This window comes from Sander vitreus, chromosome 19 (genome assembly GCF_031162955.1).
Source record: "Sander vitreus isolate 19-12246 chromosome 19, sanVit1, whole genome shotgun sequence".
NCBI lineage: Eukaryota > Metazoa > Chordata > Actinopteri > Perciformes > Percidae > Sander > Sander vitreus.
In genome coordinates, this window is record NC_135873.1 from 19,354,554 (window position 1) to 19,378,543 (window position 23,990).

A 23,990-nucleotide genomic window follows, 5' to 3' on the forward strand; every position below is an offset into this window, starting at 1 on the left:
TAATTTTAGGGAAATTTGAGCTATTTTTTGAGTAATAGGTCAAAACTGTACAAGTGCTCTTTATTTATTTTTATTTTTTTTGGCCCATCCTGTTGCCAGATATTGTACATAATCGCCCATTTCTTTGTTTAATCGCAATTAATTGCTAACATTAGTCCTAAGGTGTATAACTGTAATTCTCAATTTTATGTTCACTTAAGCAATAAATACAATGTTTTTTGATAATGAAGAGGCATGTATTACTTCATAGGCTGTGTACCTGTGTTATAATATCATCTGGGTCACATAACAGTGATATAACCCAAAATGTACAGTATTTGTTTGAAAAATTAATACATAATAAATATTTTAAAATTTGACTAAGAGAGACAATTATATTGGTAATCGCAATTATTTCTGAGACAATTAATTGTACAGCAAATTTGTAATGGTCTTTGTAAATTATAGATTGTGGTCTAGACCTACTCTATCTGTAAAGTGTCCTGAGATAACTCGTGTTATGATTTGATACTATAAATAAAATTGAATTGAATTAATGGTTACTGCTCTACAAACAGTAGGAACCTGATCTAGGGGATTTGTTTATCTGACTATTTCTGCCATCTACATACTACTCTCTACTGTTGTCTCTCTACATACTACTCTCTACTGTTGTCTCTCTACATACTACTCTCTACTGTTGTCTCTCTACATACTACTCTCTACTGTTGTCTCTCTACGTACTACTCTCTACTGTTGTCTCTCTACATACTACTCTCTACTGTTGTCTCTCTACGTACTACTCTCTACTGTTGTCTCTCTACATAGTACTCTCTACTGTTGTCTCTCTACATACTACTCTCTACTGTTGTCTCTCTTCATACTACTCTCTACTGTTGTCTCTCTACGTACTACTCTCTACTGTTGTCATACTACTCTCTACTGTTGTCTCTCTACATACTACTCTCTACTGTTGTCTCTCTACATACTACTCTCTACTGTTGTCTCTCTACATACTACTCTCTACTGTTGTCTCTCTACATACTACTCTCTACTGTTGTCTCTCTACATACTACTCTCTACTGTTGTCTCTCTTCATACTACTCTCTACTGTTGTCTCTCTACGTACTACTCTCTACTGTTGTCATACTACTCTCTACTGTTGTCTCTCTACATACTACTCTCTACTGTTGTCTCTCTACGTACTACTCTCTACTGTTGTCATACTACTCTCTACTGTTGTCTGTCTACATACTACTCTCTACTGTTGTCTCTCTACATACTACTCTCTACTGTTGTCTCTCTACATACTACTCTCTACTGTTGTCTCTCTACGTACTACTCTCTACTGTTGTCTCTCTACATACTACTCTCTACTGTTGTCTCTCTACATACTACTCTCTACTGTTGTCTCTCTACATACTACTCTCTACTGTTGTCTCTCTACATACTACTCTCTACTGTTGTCTCTCTACATACTACTCTCTACTGTTGTCTCTCTACGTGCTACTCTCTACTGATGGACGTTTTGAGTGGATGGTGAGCGCGAGACGCCGAAATGGATGCCAGTAAGATTCTGAATCGAAAGTTTACTTTTAAAAAGTTGCCAAATGGTTCCATTGACAAGACCAAAGTGATCTGTGTGTTTTGTCGTTGTGAACTGAGCTATCATCGCAGCACGTCCAGTCTGAAATACCACTTGATGGCCAAGCACACAGCTGATGCAAATTCTCCGCCCCCTCGTCAAAAGCAAGCCGATCCACTTTTCCATGTTGATAAGAGCATTAAAATGAGAAAAAACAATGGGACAAAAAGAAATCTAGGGACATTTAGAATAGATAAAAATGTGTGATTAATTGCGAGTTAAGTATGACATTAATGCGATTAATATTTTAATTAATCGACAGCACTACTTTAAACCAATCACAATCATCATGGGCGGCGCTAAGCTCAGCACGGAGCCGCTGCCAAATAGTCTCTGGAAGGAACTTGTTTTGGTGGAACATGTACGTTCAAAAGTAAACAACGTTTTAAAAATGTTAAGGATGACTAATGATCTTATAAAGAATGGGTGTGGCCTTGGATTTGGAAAGTGGCGCACCAACTGAGGCTTATCGCGAGGGTTTGGACTGGGTGACTAGGGTCTTCGGCTGCTCTCGAGTAGAGACCCACAACCATGAGCCTTTTATCAAAAAAGTGATGCATGTGACAGGTCTGGTGTTCTGACTGGAAGTTACTGCCAATACTTTTAGTAAATGTTATGTTACTGTACGTACTTTAATGCACATAATTGCCCATTTAGTAGCTATTATGTAGTTAAAAACATTTTAACATTCAGAAATTTAATACTTTTGTTTAACTTTATCAATCTTTTATCCAGTAAAGATCCGAACATGCAGGATGCCTTACTTCTCTGCCATTAGTCATATTTTCCAATAAACATTTCAGATCACTTCCAACCTCCCCACCAAGTATAAATGTTTAGGTGTGGGGTAACTGGATGGGGAAGTGCATTAGCTTACAAAACATTGCTGTTTAACTTTCTCTGGTTTTTATTATGACCAGGTTATGAAGGTGAATGTAGATGTTTCTGTGTGTAGCTGACTGTGTGTGGTGTATTTGGCCTTCTGCATAACTCTTCTGCAAATATTAGCTACTTTATGAGAGCTGCAATGGCGATTGTGTAAACCTGGCCTGTTGGCTGGTATTTAAAAAATGTGTGTGGTAGGCTAATCAGAGTTTCATGGTGGTGCTGTATCGGTAACGTTAGTGCAAAAAAAATCTCTCCTTCTCTTTTGCTTGCTCGGTAAGTGGACTGTGTATGTGTGTGGGTGGAAACCTAACCCTAACCTACTAGTGTTCGGGCAGTTTTTGTGCGTATACTATGAAATAGAATATTGTCACTGTGCATGTGTGTCTGTGTGTGTGTGTTTGTCCCTCTCATGACCTCAGAGATGCCAGACCTGCTGTCTCCCTTTCTTTTATATCCCTCCATCCTTCTTTCTTTTTCCTTACTAAACATTTACTCTGAGATTAAGGACTTTTAATGACCTTTTACTGGCCTTATCTGCCAGACGGCCAGTTGTATGTATATAGGTGTCAGCGTCAGATGTCTGTAGTTTCTCAGGCAGGACCCACAGCTCTTTGGATTTTACTGTAACCTGTCCTTTCAGAAAAGGAGCTTTCCTGTAGGATGTCCAATAAATGACAGTGCTGGTCTTGAACGCTCAATCATACCAACAATAACGGAGTTTTCGAATGTTGGCCTGAGTTGGCTCAATATATTTTACTGCATTGTGTGGCATCATCTTAAAACAGTGGTGTGAGTGTGTGTTGCATGTGTGTGCTTGTCAAGTCAAGTTCATTGTATTTAAATAGCGTCAATTATAACAGAAGTTATAATAAGACACTTTTCATATAGAGCAGGTCTAGACCATACTCTTTATATCATAGAGACCCAACATTCCCCCATGAGCAACGGGCGTAGAGAACACAGAAATAGCATAAGTAGATATAATAGAATATTAATAGAATCAATAATATCAATAATCATACTAGAAATATGACTAATAATAATAATAATAGTAGCAGTCAGTGTCATGCAGGTTTCAAACATGTTCAGGAGGACCTGGAATTGTCAGAGCTGATTATTATGGGGGAATTCAAACAATGCATTCTCATGAACAGGTTCGTATGATATTGTACGAAAACTTGTCCTACAAAATTAGGCCACTGGTGGCTGGTCACCTGATGGCCGGTGACATGATAGTTAAGTTTAGAGGCGCCCTGGTAGCACACCTGGTTGAGCGATAGCCCCATTTTCTAAGACTCTTCTACTTCTAGCCGGCCGAGTTCCATTCCGACTTGCAGTCCTTTGCTGTTTGTCATCCCCCTCTCTTCCCCCTTTCCTGTCTACAGCTGTCCTATCGAATAGAAGACCAAAAAAACTCCAAACGTAATCATAAAAAAAACAATACACATTTCACATTTCACATTTTCATTTTCATGGTTGTTTCAGAGGCCATTGCTTGTTAAGTTTAGCTGACAAAAGGTGACTTTGAGCCAAGTACAGGGGCCATATCTAGGATGGCTTTAATTTTACCCATCATCCTCTTCGCCACTGAATCCAGACTGTCCAGTTTCAGTCCGACCACAGAGCTGGCCTTCATAACCAGCTCTTTAAGTCTGCTGGTCTCACCACCCCAGCACAACATGGCAAAGAACAGTACGCTGGCTAGTACAGACTGATGAAAGATCTGCAGGAGACTGTTGCACACACTGATACTACATCAGAACATGCCAACCGTAGTACGTCTTTAAGACCCGAGTCCTCTACGATGCTGACCGGTCTGCAGTTAGTTGCCCCCCATTTTGGAAGAGCTGTAGTAATTTTTTGGGATTTGGTTTCATCCACAGGTCGGCATGTAGCACTCTCCAAAATAGAGCTTTGCCTGAGCCCGCTAGCATCAACCTGAGTCACGTTAACTGTACATGCTTAGCTTGTAGGTGGTAGCTCAAGCTTGACGTGCTTCGGTGAAATTTTTATTCGGTTTAAACAATGTGCATTTGGCTTTCGAGCCGGCCGGGATTTTTGGAAAATAAAAAGCGCCATTCAGAATTGTGTTGCTGTCTTTCTCCATCATGCCTGCAGCAGCAGGATGTGTTGTTACAAGGAAGTATGGCAAAGTGCAGCAAAGGGTCAAAATAGTAGCCTGTTAGGCACGACACGAAGCTGAGTGAAGTGAAAATAAATTAATAAATGGCGGCATGCGATTAATGCGATTAAAAAAGATTAACGCGTTATGCTTGGCCCTTAATTGCATGGCGATTAACGCGTTAATGCTACAGCCCTAGTTTAAATGAATGCTAATAAACCACAGCATGTTTTTCTCCCATCCATGAATGCTGTGTGGACTAGCCAGACCCTCCTCCACAGCGCCGTGGAGGTAGAGCTGTCAAAACAAGACTAGTTTGCAAGTATTTGGTTTGCAGTATTACACAAATTCTAAAATGTACCAAATTGTATGGTAATCTGTTATCTGATAGTTGTGGAGACATTTCCCTCAAAACAACAAATGTGACCCTTATGGTGGCACTAGTCAGGGGATCACCAAAGGCAGTATGATTAATGGTCTGGGAACTGCAAATGTCTGCTCCAAATCACTAGCAGATGTCGAGTAATTTCACTGGATAAGTTTGACCTGCTGGTGGCGCTAAATGAAAGTCAGTGAATCTGGGACGTCATTAGGATTCATCCCATCACACCATGAATGCTTGCTCGTGGGAAATTGTTGGGTCTTTGTCAATCAGAGTGTGGTCTAGACCTACTCTATCTGTAAAGTGTTTTGAAATAACTCTTGTCAGGGCCTGAGCGCCGACTAGCGAAGGCCTATAGAAACTGAAGGAATTATTATGATTTGATACTATAAATAAAATTTAATTGAATTTAATATAATGTATTTACCAAATTCCATAGCAATCCATCCAATAGTTATATTTCCTTCTGGAAAGTAACAGACCAACTGACCGTTATTGGACTCCCTAGAGCCACACTGTTGGCATGGCTGAAACTTCTTAGTTATGGTTAGAGAAAGATTACAGTCACGGTTAAAAGACTCTCTGGGTTCAACGATGTTGTATACTACATTAATATATATATATATATATATCATGTCATATTATATGTCTTCAGAACGCTGCATGCTAGAGTCCTACTTTCTTTTTTATCCAGAAGCTAACCTCGGCGGCATTTCAACGAGCTCTCCGGTGCCATCTTATTTCTTCCAGAAGCTTTCTAATCCAGCCTGGAACTGCAGTGTCTTTTCAGAGACGTTTTTTTCAATAAATCCATAATGATGAATCCAAAATTGAATGTGTTCTGTTACCCATAATGTTTTCAGTTTTGAAAACCGATTCTGTTGTTCTTAGCCCATCAATATTGAATCTCATGATGCATTGGGTTAAGTGTGTCAACCAATCAGAGGCTGTCTTCCTGACTGTGGCTGCTCTGATCTCAAACGCATTACGCAGAAGAATAACATGCAATCCACCCCATCTTCCTATCCTATCAGATCTATACTATTCGATAGCACCCAAAATAATGAGTAGAATAAATATTATAAAATGTGCGTTCAGGGTTCATTGAGCTTGGATATTTATATAGTTTGTTTTCCATTTTGACAAATTGTATTTGACTTCTTGACATAGTAATGGACAGGAAGTGATGTCAGAAGACAGGCAGCTCACGTAGCCAATAGATAATGTGAACCTGATACAATATAGGGGGGCCATGTATGGATGCAAGACCTGTAGTGTTTGTACAGTGTAGGCAGAGCAGGCAGGTCAGTCAGTCTGTCCCCTGGAAGTGTAAGGAGAGTGACATGGCCTGTGGATGTGGCTCTCTGTCTCTTAGCAGACAGAACAATCGTTGGAGATGGCACAACTAACATTTTGGAAAGAAGCTTATGGACTTTTCTGGAAAAAAGTAAATCATTTTTTTATGTGTGTTGGTTACAGTCTTTTCTTTTCCCCCCAGAGTGCCAAAAATCGTGTTCATTATTGTATTATTGTGTTGTGTGTGTCGTACCAATGTTAACATTCATGTGACATCCCTGCAGCATATCCTGATAGTTCGTGTTGTTGTGAAAAACATGATGTCTATAACTTGATTGTGGATAACAGGGTCGATGTTATACAATCATTATTAAATGAGGAAACCAGGCAACCCAAAGATAAAAGAAATAAAATCCCAAGTAAACCAACGACTTTTAGTCGGAGACATGATGCAAAATGGTTTCACGTGTCAAAATCATAAGCTTTGTTGTTTGTTAAATCATTTTGCAATGGTCTAACACGGTCATGCAGTGTTGGGAAGGTTACTTTGGAAATGTAACAGGTTACCGATTACAATGTAATAGAAGGGGAACTATTTCAATTACTTTATCAAAGTAGTGTAACTTATTACATTTAATTACTTTTTGATTGCTTTTCTAACTTCTTATGAATGACGATTAAATATGAACTACTGGATATGCACCAAGCAGAATATGGTGCTAAAATACGTCATTACAATACACATTATTCGTCTGGTGTGTCACACTGAAGGTAGGCATGTCTTCTCTACCTTATTTACTATGCATGCTTGCAATTACTGTAAGCTAACCTAACTTATATACCTGCAGATGTTTCCTGAGGTTGGACATTGACATTTTTGACGTCAATAGCATTTTGACCGCTGGCAAACATTCTTTGCATTGCACGCTTGTTCGAACCCTTCTCAGATTTTTGTATGAAATGTTTTATATATTTCCAGCACTGAACACGTTTTTTTAATATCATAGTAGCAACTCTCAGACAGCTTGAGAGGCAATGTAACTGTCAGACGGCTGGCGCTGCAAATTCAAACAGGAGAACCAATTGAGAGCATCAGAATAGCATCAAACTTTACTAAATGGCTGTGGCTGGAAATTGCAAAAGAAGACATTGTGCACATGAAAAACATGCAAAGCAACAAAATCAATATCAATCAACATATAGCCTAGCTTTTTACAGAAAATATTCAGATGTAACCCCCAATGAAATCATGAACATTTTCATAGGTAACTGTAATTGAATCACACATTTTTCCTAGTAACTGTAACGGATTACAGTTACCTTATTTTGTAATGAAATCACGTAACGCTGATATATGTAACTAGTTACTCCCCAACACTGCTACTTTGCGACTTCATGCTACTTTGGCCTTTGCTAGTTAGAGAGCTACTTCTACTTACCGTATTGGTCCAAATATAAGCCGTTTTGTTTTCTCCTGGAAATACGTCTGAAAAAGTGGGGTTGTCTAATAATCGGGGTCTAGACTTTCAGCTGTTGAAGTCGCAGAGTCTTAGCCTGGAAAATCTAGACGCACCCTAGCGGCACCAAATGTAATTTGCAGCCAGGGTCAGTCTAGCAACTCTCCGTTGGCTTGTGAGCTGGAAAAACCAAATTCTGATCAGGCCAATCACATCGTGTATAGAGTCGGTGGGCGGGCTTAACATAAGGACGGCAGAGTTGCGACAGTTCCCGTGGATGTATTAAGGGAACGGTTCCGCGTGAATTCCCTGCTACTTGAAAAGAAAGAAGATGGCTGCTGCTGGCGAACAGCGGTCTTCCGAATCGGCTCTAGCCGCGACTCTGGAAGACTTGGAGTCAAGCAGTGAAGTCATTCTTAAAAAATGAAGATGTGTTCGGAGTTTTGCCGACCGGATACGGCAAAAGTTTAATCTATCAACTAGCATTGCTCTGGTTGGCTATGAGTGCAGAGGGAATTTGAAAGACAACCGTTTATCCCGCCCCTTGGATTGAGTCCTGCAAATGGTGAGGTCCCAGACCCAACATCTTGATGTGGGTCTGGCTTGTCAGGCTAGCAGAGGCTGGTTTTAGAACGTAAAAAACGTCTCCTGTTTCAACAGCCAATAGAGAAGTCAGCTGGTAAAGTCAGTTATAAACTATAGAAATTAAATTATCCATAATCAATTTTATTTTTATGTTTCAAACAGCTGGTCGAAATGGCAGAGTTTTAGACGGAGCCTCAACGACCGCCCGAAAGCACGGTAACGTTATATGGTGGAGAGAAATAGAGAGTGACTGAAGAGAGAGTGCGCCCAGCGGCGTTAGAACAAAGCCGTGACTCAGAGAAATAAAACGTGTTTTCGCCGATTCATCACTAGAAACAAAAAAAGCCTAAAAGTCGGAAGTTAGAACGGAAGTACAACAAGGCTTTGTCATGGAGATGGTACACCGTCTAAAAATGCAAACAGTAACACTTTCATCTAAAAAGATATTGAAAATATTATTTTATTTAAAAGATGTTAAAAACAACAGCCTACCTTGTTTTATTCAATGTGTTTTCAGTAGAAATATTTTCAAATAAAATTAAAATTAAAGTATTTTTCCAATGAGTCTTGAAAGAGGGGGGGTCGTCTTATAATGAGGGTCCTCTTATATTCGGACCAAGACACTTGCTGTCAGTTTTCTGGTTAGGACAGTCTCAGATTTCTTTCCTTTTGTTTTCTTTCTCCAATGCTCAGCTCTACTATTAGCGCCACTATAATCACACAGTAGTGTGTTGTGGTATGGATTGAGAAAATGGCTGGAGGTCCATGCTATAACATGAACAGACTGCATGAGATTGATGTATCTGCCACTGATGCTGATAACTGCATTTGAAAACCCTCACGGGCATGACCAAGGAACCATTCCTTTGTCCTTCCTTGTCATGTATGTCCTTGACTGGTCGAAGAATAAAAGAAGACAAGCCTGATTTATTTCAATATTCCTACATGTAGGGAAAAAAAATCCATTATCCTGTGTCATCCTGTTATAAACGTTCCAGCTTGCCAGAGACCCCAGTAAATGTCATAACATTGCAAGGTCCTTTTTCTGTTTAAAACAGCTTTATAACCCTCACCTATACAGATCAGCGTGACCTAATGCCATAGAGGGAAGGTATGTGTATGTGAACGCAGGGGTAGGGGGGCACATTTTTCCGAAACCAAGAAGCCTTGTCTATCTTTAACATCCTGTCCCCACCTCTTAAAAATGGAAACATTATCCTTTGCGAGGGTTTTGGAGTGCAGGTTAAGCGAAAAGAAGTCCCTATAAGGTGGGGAAAGGCGAAAGGAGCACTGGAATGTTGAAATAAAATCTCCTCCTGGCAAGGCTGATGGGTAATAGATCAAAGTACCTTTTTTCATCCTCAGAGATGTTATTTGGATGTTGAGTTTAGCCGTAACTGCTTAATTGGAGGGAATGAAGAAGTTGATATGGCTAGAATACACACAGGGTGGACCTGCAGCAAAGCACGTAAGACCTTTTGTAAAGGTAAGAATCTAGACTAAACTAAGACACTGTATGTATTCGTGTTGTCACCTGATCCTAATGACATTATGCCAAGCACACATCACCCCCAGCAAGTCCTAGCCACATCACTCAGACAAATAAACTTATTTTTATTCTTTTTGCAGAACTCCTTCTCCAGTGTCTTTCACATGGAATATGAGGAGCTGGGAGAAGTCCTAGACGGCCCCAAAAGGTAAGGTGATCGCCCTCAACTGAAACCTGTTATTTAGTTAAAAGTCCTGCAGATTTGCCTTGAGGCTACTCCAGCTGTTTCCACCAGTTATTGGCGCTAATGTTTCCTTGCATTTGCAAACTACCCTTTTCCTCACCATAGAGGCCCTGATGTTTGTGTAACAGGCACTTGCACAAGGATTCATTATCGACATATAGTACACGTTCACAGAAGGAAAAGCAGAAAAATAGCGATGTTAAGGCAAGGATTTGGCAGTAGTAAAAGTCTCATTGTGACAAATCAGTCACTTTGAATTCCAAGAGAAAAAGACAAGACAGAGCAGCTTAAGGCCCTGACACACCAACCCGATTATCAGCCATCGGGCAGTCTGGCGAGGTCAGTGATTCGAGTCTGTTTGGTGTGTTCCGTGCCGTCGGAGGAGGAGGAGCCTTCGGCCTTCATTTGGGCTGATTTGACATGTTGAATTGGAAGGCGGGCAGTCGGACTCAATGGCCAGTCTTATTGGTGGAGCGCTAACCCGGAAATGACGAGCGGGATGAGCCTAACGCCTCTCAAAATCTGACGAAAATCTCTTAAACTGACCTTTGTCGATCTGAAATGAAGACAGATTCAGCAACTGTATGGCCTATTTCTCGCTTAAAATGTTTTCAGAAACACGTTTCGGGGAACTATCTTCGTAAAATATGAGATTGTATTCCGAACGAAGCCGCCATTATGCTTGGTTGTAAAATCCAGGAGCAGCCAGACCCATGTGATGCGTTCGTCCAATCAGCTGCTGGTTTTCATTTTTGAAAATGGAGACTTTTTTGACCAACTCGGGGAGGCAGTCCGACCGACTTTTCTGCTGAAGGTTGGCCGTCGGTTGGTGTGTCAGAGCCTTGAGTCCAATAATCATAGGTTTGCAGAGCTGATTTGCAGCCCCATGGGATCTTCTTAAGGTAATCGGCCTTCTTCACCTGCCAAATACCCAGACATTTGTTCGCTGGCTTCGGCTCAAAGCTCTTGTTCTCATTAGCCGGGCTCTTTTGGCCTGTCTTCAGGGTTGATTTGACAGCTCCTCAATCACAACCTGTTTATCATGATAAAGTGGGCCCTTTTACTGTCTGGGAAGCGGTCCGAAGCCTTTCCAAGAGGTCTAAAAATCAACCGTCACACAAACCATCAGCGGTTTTGAGGTCAACATGAAAGCTTATTGCATGTGACAGCTATTTTAGTTGTATATGTGGTGTAGTAGTTATACTACAGTGGATGGAGATGTGAGGCAAAACAATGTTACCTGTTTGTATGTTTTCAAGAAAAGATAAGATAAACCTGGGAAATTCAGTTGTTGCAGCAGCACAAGGCCAGCAATATGTACAGATTAATAGAGAAAGTAAAAGTAATTAATACTGTATATTTCAGCTGACAAAGCCAATTTAAATTGCTGTGTGAAGAATCAATGAAACATTGTCAGCTTTATGTCATGCCCATTAACAAATGAGACCATTGTGGCATTGGCGGTGCATTTTTCCAAATTAAGGCCAATTTCCAATAAACTCTCTTAAATCTTTCTTGTTCTGTAACAATGCTTCTCCTACCCTAGCTAAGGGTTTCATCTCTTTCTACACACCAATATAGACTTTATTGTGACTATGTTTTTTTCTGTTACATCAACCCCCACAAACTATGTTGATATACCAACCCTTACCAGTGTTGGGAAGGTTACTTTGGAAATGTAATAGGTTACCGATTACACATTACCCTTTTTAAAATGTAATAGTAGTGTAACTATTTCAATTACTTTATCATAAGTATAAAAGTATTAAGGAATCTAACTTATTACATTTAATTACTTTTAATTACTTTTTAAAATTTCCAACTGTTAACCAACTAACTGTAAACCTGGCAGTGTTAACCTTACACTGACTACTGTCCTAAATCCTTCATCACATGAATTAAGACATTGTCTAACAACAGGACCCGCTAAACCAACTGAAGCCTTTTAATTCAAATGTCATGGTCAGCAGTGATGTCAAGCAGTATTAAAATCTAAATTCTCTGTGAGTCACTTTTGATCTAAAGATCATTAATTACTCTTATGAGAGCTGTTTCTGGGCTATCATACATATTGTGAATTAAAAGATATTCATCTAGTTGTTTGTATACAATTTTTTTTTTTATTTTCAGTATTTTGCTTGTAAAATTTGAAATTGGTCTTCAGTAGTATATATATGTATATATATATATATATATATATATATATATATGTATATATATATATATATATATATATATATATATATATATATATATATATATATATATATATATAATAACTATACCGGGATCTATATTATTTTTCTTCAACAGAGGTGAGACAACAGCACGCCTGAGAAAAGCAGGAAAATGCCAGTCCATTGTATTTATAAAGTAATAAAAGACAGATATAAACAGTTTTGTAGGGATGGAATTAAGAGAACAAGTGCAATACTTTAGGCGCTCAATTACTTCCTCCAGATGTGTGGAGTTGACAAGGGGAGAATGTCGAATAAAAGGACACAACGAAATAGGAGCAGAATGAGCGGCAGGATGATTAGATGGTCAGGATGAGAAGAAAATGATTGGAGGAGGCTACAGCTGCAGAGCTTCCTGACATCAACTCGCGCTCCAGCCAGGAGGAGCGAATAAGATGTAATCTAATTTTAAGATGCAATGAGATAGGAACCTCCCCCCCTCATCGCCAGGGTGGCCTGGCCTCCCCAGTTGCTACGCAGACTCTAAAATTCAATCTTAATCTCAGTCAAGCAACAGAACTGGACTGTGCATGTGTGTGTGTGTATGTGTACAGTTGTGTTTGCTCTATACTGTAACTCACCAATATATGGGGCCGGTATTAATACAGTATTTTATTAGGTTTTGGGCATCAGTAGGGTCTACCTGAAAGAATAGATAGGCTACAGCATGATATATTCCATAATTCTACTAGAATTAATGAAAAATATGCCATGTGTGCCATAACCCCTCAACCTGATTTTATAGTCATAATACCAGATCAGATTTCACTTTAGTATGCATGCGATTCAGCTATAACTGCTATGTAGGTTTCCGAGACTGTCCTCCCTCAAAAAACAAGAGCATCAATCACAAGTTATATTTAGGTTTCTAGTGGCGGTGCCCTCTAGCGGCCGTAGTAGTTTTGAAGGGAGCAAAGCAGGAAGTAAAGGCCTCTTTACAGTCGCTGTTCCCGACCTGTCGCGCAACAATGTGACATCAAAATGACGTAGATCTCGCTGGCGCGCCAGGATTGAAAGTGTGCGACCAAAGGTCGTGCACCACTATTTTTTTCAGCGGCGCACAACAAAGCGGAAACAGGAAACATGGACGAGTTTGAGGGCAACCGGATGCCAGGACTCTCAGAGTGACTGCAGGTCTCTCTTGTAAACTTACTGGGTTAAGATGAGCTCTTTTATGGTGAATGAAAATTGACCTTTTTCATCTTCTTCTAGTCCGTAGAAATAGCAAAGTCTGTAGCCTTTCCTCAGTTGCAACACCTCTGTTCAGGAGAAGACTGCAACTGTCGCAACCACCACGCGCCAGTATAAACAGTTACGGCGCTCCCATGACGTCACACTGTCGTGCGACATGTCAGGAATGGCAAGTATACTGCACGTTTAAGGTGAGGAAGTTTAAAAGCGCCAAATGGAGACAGGTTGGGGGGGGTGGATGGGTCAAACAAACACAGGACTTTCACCCAGGAGACCGGGGTTCATGTCCCGTTTGAAAAGTCAACACGTTTTTTTTACTCTACAAAACAAACTGAGCTGCGTTACATTCTTCACCACGTGTGTAACCGGAAGTGAAGTTGCATAATTCAATTCAATTTTATTTATAATATTGCACTTTACAGATAGAGTAGGTCTAGACCACACTCTATCATTTACAAAGACCCAACAATTCCAGTAATTCCCCCAAGAGCAAGCATTTAGTGTGACAGTGGTGAGGAAAAACTCCTTTTAGGCAGAAACCTCGAATGGTGAAGAAAACTTCCTTTTAGGGAGAAACCTCAGACAGACCCAGTCTCTTTGTAGGCGGTGTCTGACGGTGCCGGTTGGGGGTGTGATGAACAAAGGCATTAATAGTCACAATAAAGATAATGGCCCTCATTTGAGAAACAACCGTACCACAGAAAACAAGCGTAAAACCGGCGTACGGTCATTTCCACGCAAAGCTCGGCATTTATCAATATGGACGTGAGCGGAGGTTACGATCAAATCTCACGTCAAGTGTAAACTTGTGTACCCAAGTTTTCGTGTCAGTGTGGACTTATGGTGCAGCATAAAATCAGTTTAACAGGAGAAGAAAAAGTCATCAATTGATCACTTATCGGCAATGGCAGATCTGGTACAACAGTGCGCACGTACGCACACGGGCCACAGTGGAGCGCTGCATCGTATTGATTACGGGCAGATCATCAGATCATTGGGGGGGACCCTACTATACAGTACACGCCAGAAAAAGTCTGGGGCTATACCAAGGAGACAGGATATTATTCCTCGATTTTGAAAGGTATAGTGTTATGTTTGGCAATGATATTCAGTACAGGAAACGTGACGATGCACATTTTTATTTATTCTTCAGGTTTTTGTCTCTCTTTTAAAGTGTCGTTAATGGCCACAAGTGAACAACTTATTTCTGCCATTGACCGACATATTTCGGCTTGTTTTTAAACATAGGTACACCTACATGTAGGCCTAATAGATTGCAATATAAGCCTGTATATTACTATGGGGACTATAGCATACATATGTCAAGGATGTATAAATTAAATAAACTTCAGCTGGAGTCCGATTTACTACGGCAACACTGTTCAGTGATCTCTTTCCAATCCGCCTTCTTTCTACAGCCTTTAATAACAGTTTTCAGGCTGCCAAATAGTACACACGTTAGTGCAAATGAACCTGAGATATCAGGGATTCAATCTCCACCTCTGAAAAGTGCTGCTTCTCAGCCGGATTACGTCTCGCCATGTCGTAAATTGTAGGGGCGAGGCCTCAAAACAGAGAATATATTGGGGTGTGATATTTAAATTACGATCTTTTCCAGCCGCTGCATTTATCACTGTACGACCATTCTTACGCTCTGATTGGTGTGATACGAACGTTTAATGAATCACACATGAAGCCTGTTGTAAAAGGATTTCTACGCTCATATCTGCGCTGGTTTCAATGTTAGGTTGATAAATGAGGGCCAATGAAACTATGAATAGAAATAGTCATTGTAGTAGTTCATGGCGTAGCAGGGCACTGCAGGGTGTAGCAGGACTTGGCAGGGTGTAGCAGGGTGTGAGAGGGTGTAGCAGGGCACTGCAGGGTGTAGCAAGACTAATGAACTACTACAACTACTATTTCTAGTCATAGTTCCATTATATTTATTGTGACAATAATTGCCACTGTTCATCACACCCCCAACTGGCACCACCAGACACCGCCTACCAAGAGCCTGGGTCTGTCCAAGGTTTCTCCCTAAAAGGAAGTTTTCCTCACCAATGTTGCACTAAATGCTTGCTCTTGGGGGAATTACTGGAATTGTTGAGAGCTAGGGTGCATTCAGACCAAAGAAAGCGATCCAGTCCATTTGTGTGACATCCTGTTGTGTTCTTTCACCCCCCAATGTAGCACAAGTAGACTTATATTTCATAGTTATTGTTTTAGTTAGATCATTTATGAATCTGGCTGGTTTATTGAATCTGCGAGCCCACTAGCGTGCAATACTGGGAAGCGGAGGGATCCCTGCCGTGAAAACAACACGTTACCACTATACATGGTACTACATTTTTGCATCAATACCTGCTCCTGGCCAGAGATATAGTAAGGACACACAGAGTCAATAAAACCTGTTTAACCAACCGAAAGGTTGGTTAAACAGATAGACCTGTCAGATTTAACACAGTTGGGTGAGTGGTTAGTCTCCAAATCAAAGCACTTATATCTGTGTGTGCAAACAGAGCTCAGTATGTTGGTGAAAGAAAGGGAAAATGGGCAGTTGTGAAAATCCCAACACTGTCAGGGATGACACAAACCAGATGTCCCGTCTCGTCTTCCATAACGTCTCGTTTTTTAGTTTTTAGTTTTCTACAGCTTTAAATACGCCAGCCTTTAAATACGCCTGTGTGTTTGTGCTGTATTTCCTCTGGGAGGACTGTGATATTGCAAAACGGGGCAGCTCCAACTGGGCCAACGCATTAGGGGAGGGGCCCTGCAGCTTTCGCTTTGACCAGCTGGAACCAGGAGGCTTTTTATAGTGACATTAACCCGGGGCTGCGGCTTTACAGCGATACAGCGTCTGTATGGCAGAAGCAGGAAGTTCAGTTGAGCTGAACTGATGTTGAGAACGCTTGCAGAATCTGCAGGCAGAGCATTATAAGTTGACAAAGTAGGGCAGTTGACTTTTACTGAATCTAGACTGTAATTGTGGCCGTGAATGGAAAGCCAACACAGTACTGTAGTAGCTGGTAGCTATTCTGTGGCCTAATTTAAGTCAATCACAGAGAGAGAGAAAGGAAATGTGTATTTTAGTGTGTTTGGGTAATTAAACTCGAGCACAGATGCACGTACTGTGCAGTATGTCTGAAGCGTGTGTATGTGTGAGAGAGAGAGAGAGAGAGAGAGAGAGAGAGAGAGAGAGAGAGAGAGAAAGATATTTGAGGTCAGTCTGGACCGAACACATTGTTATAATTAGCCATTCATGAATAGGATGTTGGAAACCAAGCAAACACACAGACACACTTATATTGTTATCTGCAGTGATAGAGTATTCAGATTGTTTACTAAAAAGTACCAAAGGATAATAATTCTCCATTAAAATGTCCTGCATTCAAGTATTCTCAGCAAAATGTATGTAATTGTAGCAAAAGTAAAAGTATTTATTATGCAGAAACACTCCTTTCAGAGTATTATATTGTTGGATATTATTATTACATGTTGTAATTTGTCTATGAGGAGCCAATGCTAGGTACACACTGCTGATTAGTTTAATAGTAAAGCACTGCATCATGTAATATAAGATCCTCATTTGTTTTACTTGTAAATTCTTTATCTGAAAAGTAACTAAAGTTGCCAAATAAGTGTAGTGGAGTAAAACGTTTTTCATTCCCCACTGAAATGTAGTGAACTAGAAGAAGCATAAAATTAGAATTCTAAAGTAAAGTACAAGTACTTCAAAATTGACACACAACCAGTAAAACAAGCGTTTTCTGTTTGTCGGCCCCCCCCCCTGTCTCTCTCTAACACACACACAGACACACACACACACACACACACACACACACACACACACACACACACACACACACCCGTCTCACCATAGCACTACGGCCAAAATCCACTGGCTTGTGCCTTAAACCTCATGTTTTGTTTATATATCCATTTTCCATCATTACAGTATCACAGTATTATAGCTGACTCTGTGGCTGAACTTGGAGCGACTAAAAATAACAAACAGGCTTATAAAGCACTGACAGACATGACTGAGGGCTTCAGCTTTCAGACCTGGGCCAGGGTGCGGGGTGGACTTATTAACCAGCACATGTTTTATAATTCAGTGCTGCTAGCCTGAAGCTTAAGGACGCAGGTTCAGGTTTAGGGTAAGAATGCTTGCTAGATTGATTCGAAAGAGCCGCTGGGCAAAGCTGTGTGAAGAAATAGTCCAAATCTATCTTTGAAGTGTCTCTTAGAAAGTTTCTAACTACAATGAGTCATTTATAACTCACCACCCCACAAGAAGCAACTCCTCCTGACGTTAACTCTACAAGGTCATGCTGTGTTTTTCACTGAAAAAATCTGAAGGATTAGTGCTTCCTCAGGAAAGATAAATAACGCGTCTCAGCAGTTTAGTACTAATCTGGTAAAGATGACTGATATTGATGTCATAAATCTTACAACTCTTTTAAGAAATTGTTTCACACCTCATGTCCTCCACATGCTGTCCGTCTGTCTGTCCCATTCATGTGAACGCGATATCTCAGAACCCCCTGAAAGAAAAGTTCTTCAAATTTGGCACAAACGTCCACTTGGACTCAAGGATGAACTGATTAGATTTTGGAGGTCAAAGGTCAAGTCACTGTGAGCTCACGTCTGTCCATCCCATTCTTGTGAATGCGATATTTCATCAACACCTTGATGAAATGTCTCCAAATTTCACATTTTTACGCTAATTATGACAACATTTCACAGAAATGGCAAATAGAGTATAAAATGATGAAGTGATGACATTTTATATCCAAAAGGTCAAAGGTAAACTTCACTGTGACATCATAATGTACAGTAAAAACACTTTTCTGGCCATTATTCAACGCCATAACTATGGAACAGAAGGGGAGACTTTTGGTTGGATACTGAATTGGTGACGCTTATCTTGAAACTGTGGTGATTGTATAGATCTTCTGTGCTGCCGGGTGAAGATGTCTGTGAAGCATCCACAATTTGCCCAAAAAACACTTAATACCTTTTATTAATTTAGTGCTTAAAAGTCTTCACTACATATATTATGAATTTGGAAAGACATTGATGTAAACTGCAACTTGACTGGTTGGCAGAGGCATGCAATCGCAAGGCATAATTCTAATTTGAAAAGGTTTTGTGTTGCCTGGCAACAGACAGTAAGTTTAATGCTTTCAGGGGTCTTCCCAAAGCCCTGAAAACTGCAGTAAGCAAGCCACTATGCCACTAAAAAAGCTAATCAGGATGCATCTGTACTAAAGCCCATATCCAACCTACCATTTAGGTTTAGTACAATTATTGAGAAAGTTGTATTTAGACAACTCAGCAACTTTCTGGCATCAAATAACTACCTTGACATTTTCCAGTCTGGATTTAGGACCCACCACAGTACCAAAACTGCTCTTGTCAAGGTTCTGAATGACATTAAACTCAGCATAGATTCTGGTAAAGTCTCTGTCCTCGTGTTATTAGAGCTTACTGCTGCTTTTGATATGGTTGACTGTAATATGTTAATAGAAAGACTCGAACACTGGTTAGGTCTCTCTAACACATTTCTGAATTGGTTCAAGTCCTACTTTCAAGATAGACACTATTTTGTATCAATTGGTAGCTGCTACATCAGAGAATTTACCAACAATGTGTGGAGTTCCGCAGGGGTTGATTCTCGGAACACCGTTATTTAATCTTTACATGCAAAATACAAAACCTTAAAGGTCCAATGGGTAGGAATTTCTCCCATCTAGGGTTGAGATCATATATCGCAATCAACTCTCTCGCACCACGCAGTTCAAAGTACGTATTACAGCTACGGTAGCCTTACCGCTTGAAAAACCGTTCTCTTGCTCTTTTCAATATCCTTTTTCTGGGCGAAAAAGACGACTCCTGTTCCTGAAATTTGGATTTTGAATACATGTGGTCCTCCATGTTTCCTTCTTCAAACTTGCCGTGGCCGGGAAGCTATTATACCCATTAGCAGCATTAGCAGCACCTGTGAGTTTATCATGTGACAGAGAAAACACAAAAGGTGGAGCAGTATGTCCTGTATGTCCCTTACTGGCTAACGTATTTCAAGATGGAGCATGAATATGGAGCGTCTACCCCAATTCATGCGAATGCAAATGTAATATTTCAAGCCAATAAGAATACTTGGAATTGATGGTGGTGGTAAATATTCATGAAAAAGGTTTGTGAACGGGCAACACAGATTTTGATAATGAACACGTTACACATTGGACCTTTAAGGTCTTATACCACAAGTATGCATAATTTGTCCTTGAACAGTACAAATTAAGGTACTGTCTGTGTTATCCTGGATTCTGACCTACATTTTAGTAATAATCAAAAGGAGTGTACATATTAGAAACATTTTGGGGGTTTAAACAATACATGGCCAGATATTACATAACATTCATTTGACAATCACTTTTGTCCAAAGTGACTTACAGTTCAGTGCTTCAAACTCCATAGAAACATGAGATATCATCAGATGTCTGAGTTAGGTGCATCCCTCCAAACAAAACAACTAAAGGTGTGTTCCCCCACTGGTCCTGCAGGGTTTAAGAGGTTAATCCAGGTGTGCTTGGTGCATCATCTCATTATGCATGGATGTTATGAAGTTGTTTGTACTGTTGTGTGTCTCTTTAGGGACTGTGATGTCAGTCAGATTAACTACATGTACGCCCAGTATGTTAAAAACACCATGCAGCCTCTTAACATTGCAGACGTCACCAAGGACCAACGGTTCCCTTGGACGGTCAGTATATATTTTCTTTTCTTTTCTTTCTTTTCTTTTTTTCCTAAAGTGAGTAATTGTTCCTTTTGTCCTCTGACAGAGGGAAAACCCAGATCACACCAGCAACCAGATAAAGAGTTTGCTCTGCACTCCCATCAGAAATGGCAAGAAGGACAAAGTCATAGGTAGGATCTCTCTCTCTCTCTCTCTCTCTCTCTCTCTCTCTCTCTCTCTCTCTCTCTCTCTCTCTCTCTCTCTGGTGAAGCGCCCCTTGAAGTACTAAACCTTGGCTTAAACCACTTCTTTTTCATCTGTTTATGACAGTAGCTTAGCTGCAGTAAGATATGTTGGGAGAAAACTAGCATGATGCACTAATTTAAAAGATAAGACAACAGCAAGATGTTAGGTGTAGACCACCAGCACAGACAGACAAGAAGTATGTATAGTTAGTGGCAAAATGTTCCTTAGAAGTGTATTTTTGTTACTGACAAGGCCGGTGTCAGCCTCACATATCGCCAAAGACATATATTGGTCAAACCCAGAGAGAGGTGAGCATTGTGAACATTATTACCAGATTGCTTCAGTACTTAAACTGTCTCTGGGGTTTTTACTTTTCAAGGCAGTGATGTAACACCATTGCCAGGGTTTAGATGCTTTAACAATCTTAAATCAAAGGCCTGAGAACACATTGTCAGCATAGCATTACCACTTTTATTGTCCACCCATGAATAGTCCTGCCACTCCACCCATCACTGTGATTATCATCAGAATAATTAGCTGATAGCAGCTCCATTAGTTTGCTATAAAGATGACTAATGACCGTGGATGTCCCTCAATGATCAAATAAAACAGATCCACAGAGCCTCTCTCCAACCTTAGAGTCCTGGTGATGAGTCAGATCAAAACAGCTTTGTTTATTACAATGAAATGTTCTGCGTCCTTCTCCTCTAACACATTAATTCAGACTAGCTCTTTTTTGCTTCATGAATACATAAATAGCATTAGAGATGCAGTATTCTGTTCTGTTTCTGTATAAGGCACAGCTTTGTGTCCAGAATCAGAAACAGAATCATATTTATTACCAAAGTAAGTTTTCACTTGCGAGAATTTGCCTTAGTGATTATTTGATGCATACAATAAATATATTAAAAAGGAAATAAATAATAAGGAACAGTACTGCTACAGTGAAAAACATAAATACAGAATAGATTTATTACAATGTAAAGTATGTTAAAAGACACCTATAATAACTAATATGTACAATATACAACAACTACACAACTGTTTTAGAAAGGGGAGGAAGGAAGGCTGTACGGTTTAGTGCAGGGTGTACAAAGATATTGATCAGGGGATGTGCAAAAGTTCACAGTATGTATAATGTGTGCAATGGTCATGGGTAATAGTATACAATGTATGTTCATGTAAGGTGTAATGACTGTGGGTGGGGGGTTAGGGGTCAGTCAGAGATGGTCAGTTGGGTCCCGGGCCTTGTTGATGAGGCCCACTGTAGTCTGGAAGCAACGTTTTTTGTAGCGTGAGGTTTTGGTCCTGATGGACCGCAGCCTCCTGCCAGAGGGGAGGAGCTCAAAAGGTTTGTGTCCAGGGGGGGAGGGATCAGCCCCAATCCTCCTGCTCGTCTCTGGGTCCTGAAGGAATGGCAGATTGCAGCCAATCACCTTCTCAGCAGAGCGAATGATACGGTGCAGTCTGCCCTTGTCCTTGACAGTGGCAGCAGCGTACCAGATGGTGATGGAGCAGCTGAGGATGGACTTAATGATGGCAGTGTAGAGGTGAACCATCATTGTCTTTGGCAGGTTGATCTTCCGCTGCTGTTTGAAACAAACACACAATTATAAAGCAGCAACCTACAATGTGAGAAGAGCAGTAAATGAGGCAAAAAGGGATTACGGGAAGAAAGGGGAACTACAATTCCAGGAGGGCAACCCCTAAAGCATGTGGCAATGTCTAAGAACTAGGACACATTACAAGCCCACTCCCTCCTCCAAGTGCTGATGCGTCTAAGTCAAATGAGCTAAATACTTTTTATGCTTGCTTTGAGGCCATCCTTAGCTAACAAGCAGAAACAGCGGAAATAGAGGTTTATGGATGGGTGGGTGCACCTCTCACACCCATTTCCCTTTCTGAGCATGATGTCAGGAGGGCTTTCAAGCATGGGAACACTAAGAAAGCAGTAGGACCTGACTTTTTCAGTGGGCAGGTCCTCAATCTGTGTGCTGACCATAGACTGTAAAATTAGTGGACGTAGCATCTGTGACGTTACCCATTGGTTTGTGGACTGCTGTTTTGAAGCCTCGAGTTTGGTGATACAGACGTCACCATCTTGTTCTTTTGCAACCTGACGTGACAATTGCAGGTGCAATGGTGCTGCACTAAGAGGACAAGTTGCAGATTTTCAACCCTTCTGAAGCGAGTCGTCAAGGGGTGATTTACTAGCATTAGTCTCGCATTGCCAGACCTTCCTCCACAGTGCTGCGGAGGAGGGTCTGGCTAGTCCACACAGCATTCTGGGATGGGAGAAAAATGTGCTCTGGTTTATTGGCATTTCTTTAAACCAATCACAATTGTCTTGGGTGGCGCCGGAAGCAGGTACGGTGCCTCTGCAAAATAGCCTCGGGAAGGAACTTGTTTTGGTGGAACGTGTGTACGTAGGGAGGCGAGTTCTGGAATTGAAATGGCTGCCCAATGTACACTACGAACTTTACCAAAAAATAAATAAAAAATTGATTGTCAGTTCTAGCTTGGAAGATGTTTTTTTTATAGCTCAGAGTTAAAAAAATAAAAAATAATCCTTTTTGTTGTTTATTTGTTTCTCATTCCTAATTGTTGAAATACAAAAAAACTACAAAAACAGTGACTGTGTATGACCTATATGTCTGTTTCTGTGTGTGTCTATGGAGGTGTATGTCAGTTGGTGAACAAGATGGACGAAGCATCAGGCAGTGTGAAAGCCTTCAACAGGAACGATGAGCAGTTCCTGGAGGCATTTGCCATCTTCTGTGGTCTCGGCATCCAGAACACACAGATGTACGAAACAGTGGAGAGAGCCATGGCCAAGCAAGAAGTCACTCTGGAGGTCAGCCTTACAGACACACACACACTAAATGCAATAAGGAGACCGATCACTTTATTGTATTATTTGGTGGTATTACCGTAAAACATTACGGTCCTATTACTGTAATGCAAAATAACGTCATTTATGTTAATCAGCATTATTCCGTCATACAGTAGCTGCCATCTCTGCCAGTATTTAGCCCAGGAAATTGTTTTGGATAGAGTATGAATCCAGTGTTCTTGCATGCTTTGGTGGGCTTTCACGCATTGTTCAATCTATTAAAGTATTTCCACTCAAAGCTGGTGGCAGACATCGTGTTAGCCTAATTTAGATGGTTGGGCCTAGATCAATCAGGTGGGCTAAAAGGAATGTTAGCCTTTATTTACCTCAAATGAAAAAAAGAGAGCCTGTTTGTTGTTGTAGATTTTGTCATACAGTATTTTAGGGCGTGTTCTGATCTGATGAACATCATGCCCAGTCTAGGGAAGTCTTCAGCACAACATGTAACAAAGTGTTTTTCTTAAAACCAGACTACAAAGACTGATATGCCTATTATGTGTGAAACTGTTTATTTTATGGAATTAGCATCAGGATTGGCAAAGCCATCACAACTAACATAGAAATGTTTGCCCTAAAAACATACAGCATAATCAAATT

The 23,990-nt window shown here is 40.5% G+C and overlaps 1 protein-coding gene across 3 annotated transcripts in view; it reads left to right on the plus strand.

The window, feature by feature from the left end:
- The window catches only part of pde5ab (phosphodiesterase 5A, cGMP-specific, b), a 143,754-nt gene that overhangs the window by 84,716 nt on the left and 35,048 nt on the right, over positions 1-23,990 (plus strand). For all 3 annotated transcript variants that reach the window (XM_078275918.1, XM_078275916.1, XM_078275917.1), the window contains exons 8-11: positions 9,984-10,051; positions 20,173-20,281; positions 20,361-20,445; positions 23,179-23,354. In XM_078275918.1, the coding sequence (XP_078132044.1) occupies positions 9,984-10,051; positions 20,173-20,281; positions 20,361-20,445; positions 23,179-23,354 (438 nt within the window). The remainder of the gene's footprint in view (positions 1-9,983; positions 10,052-20,172; positions 20,282-20,360; positions 20,446-23,178; positions 23,355-23,990) is intronic.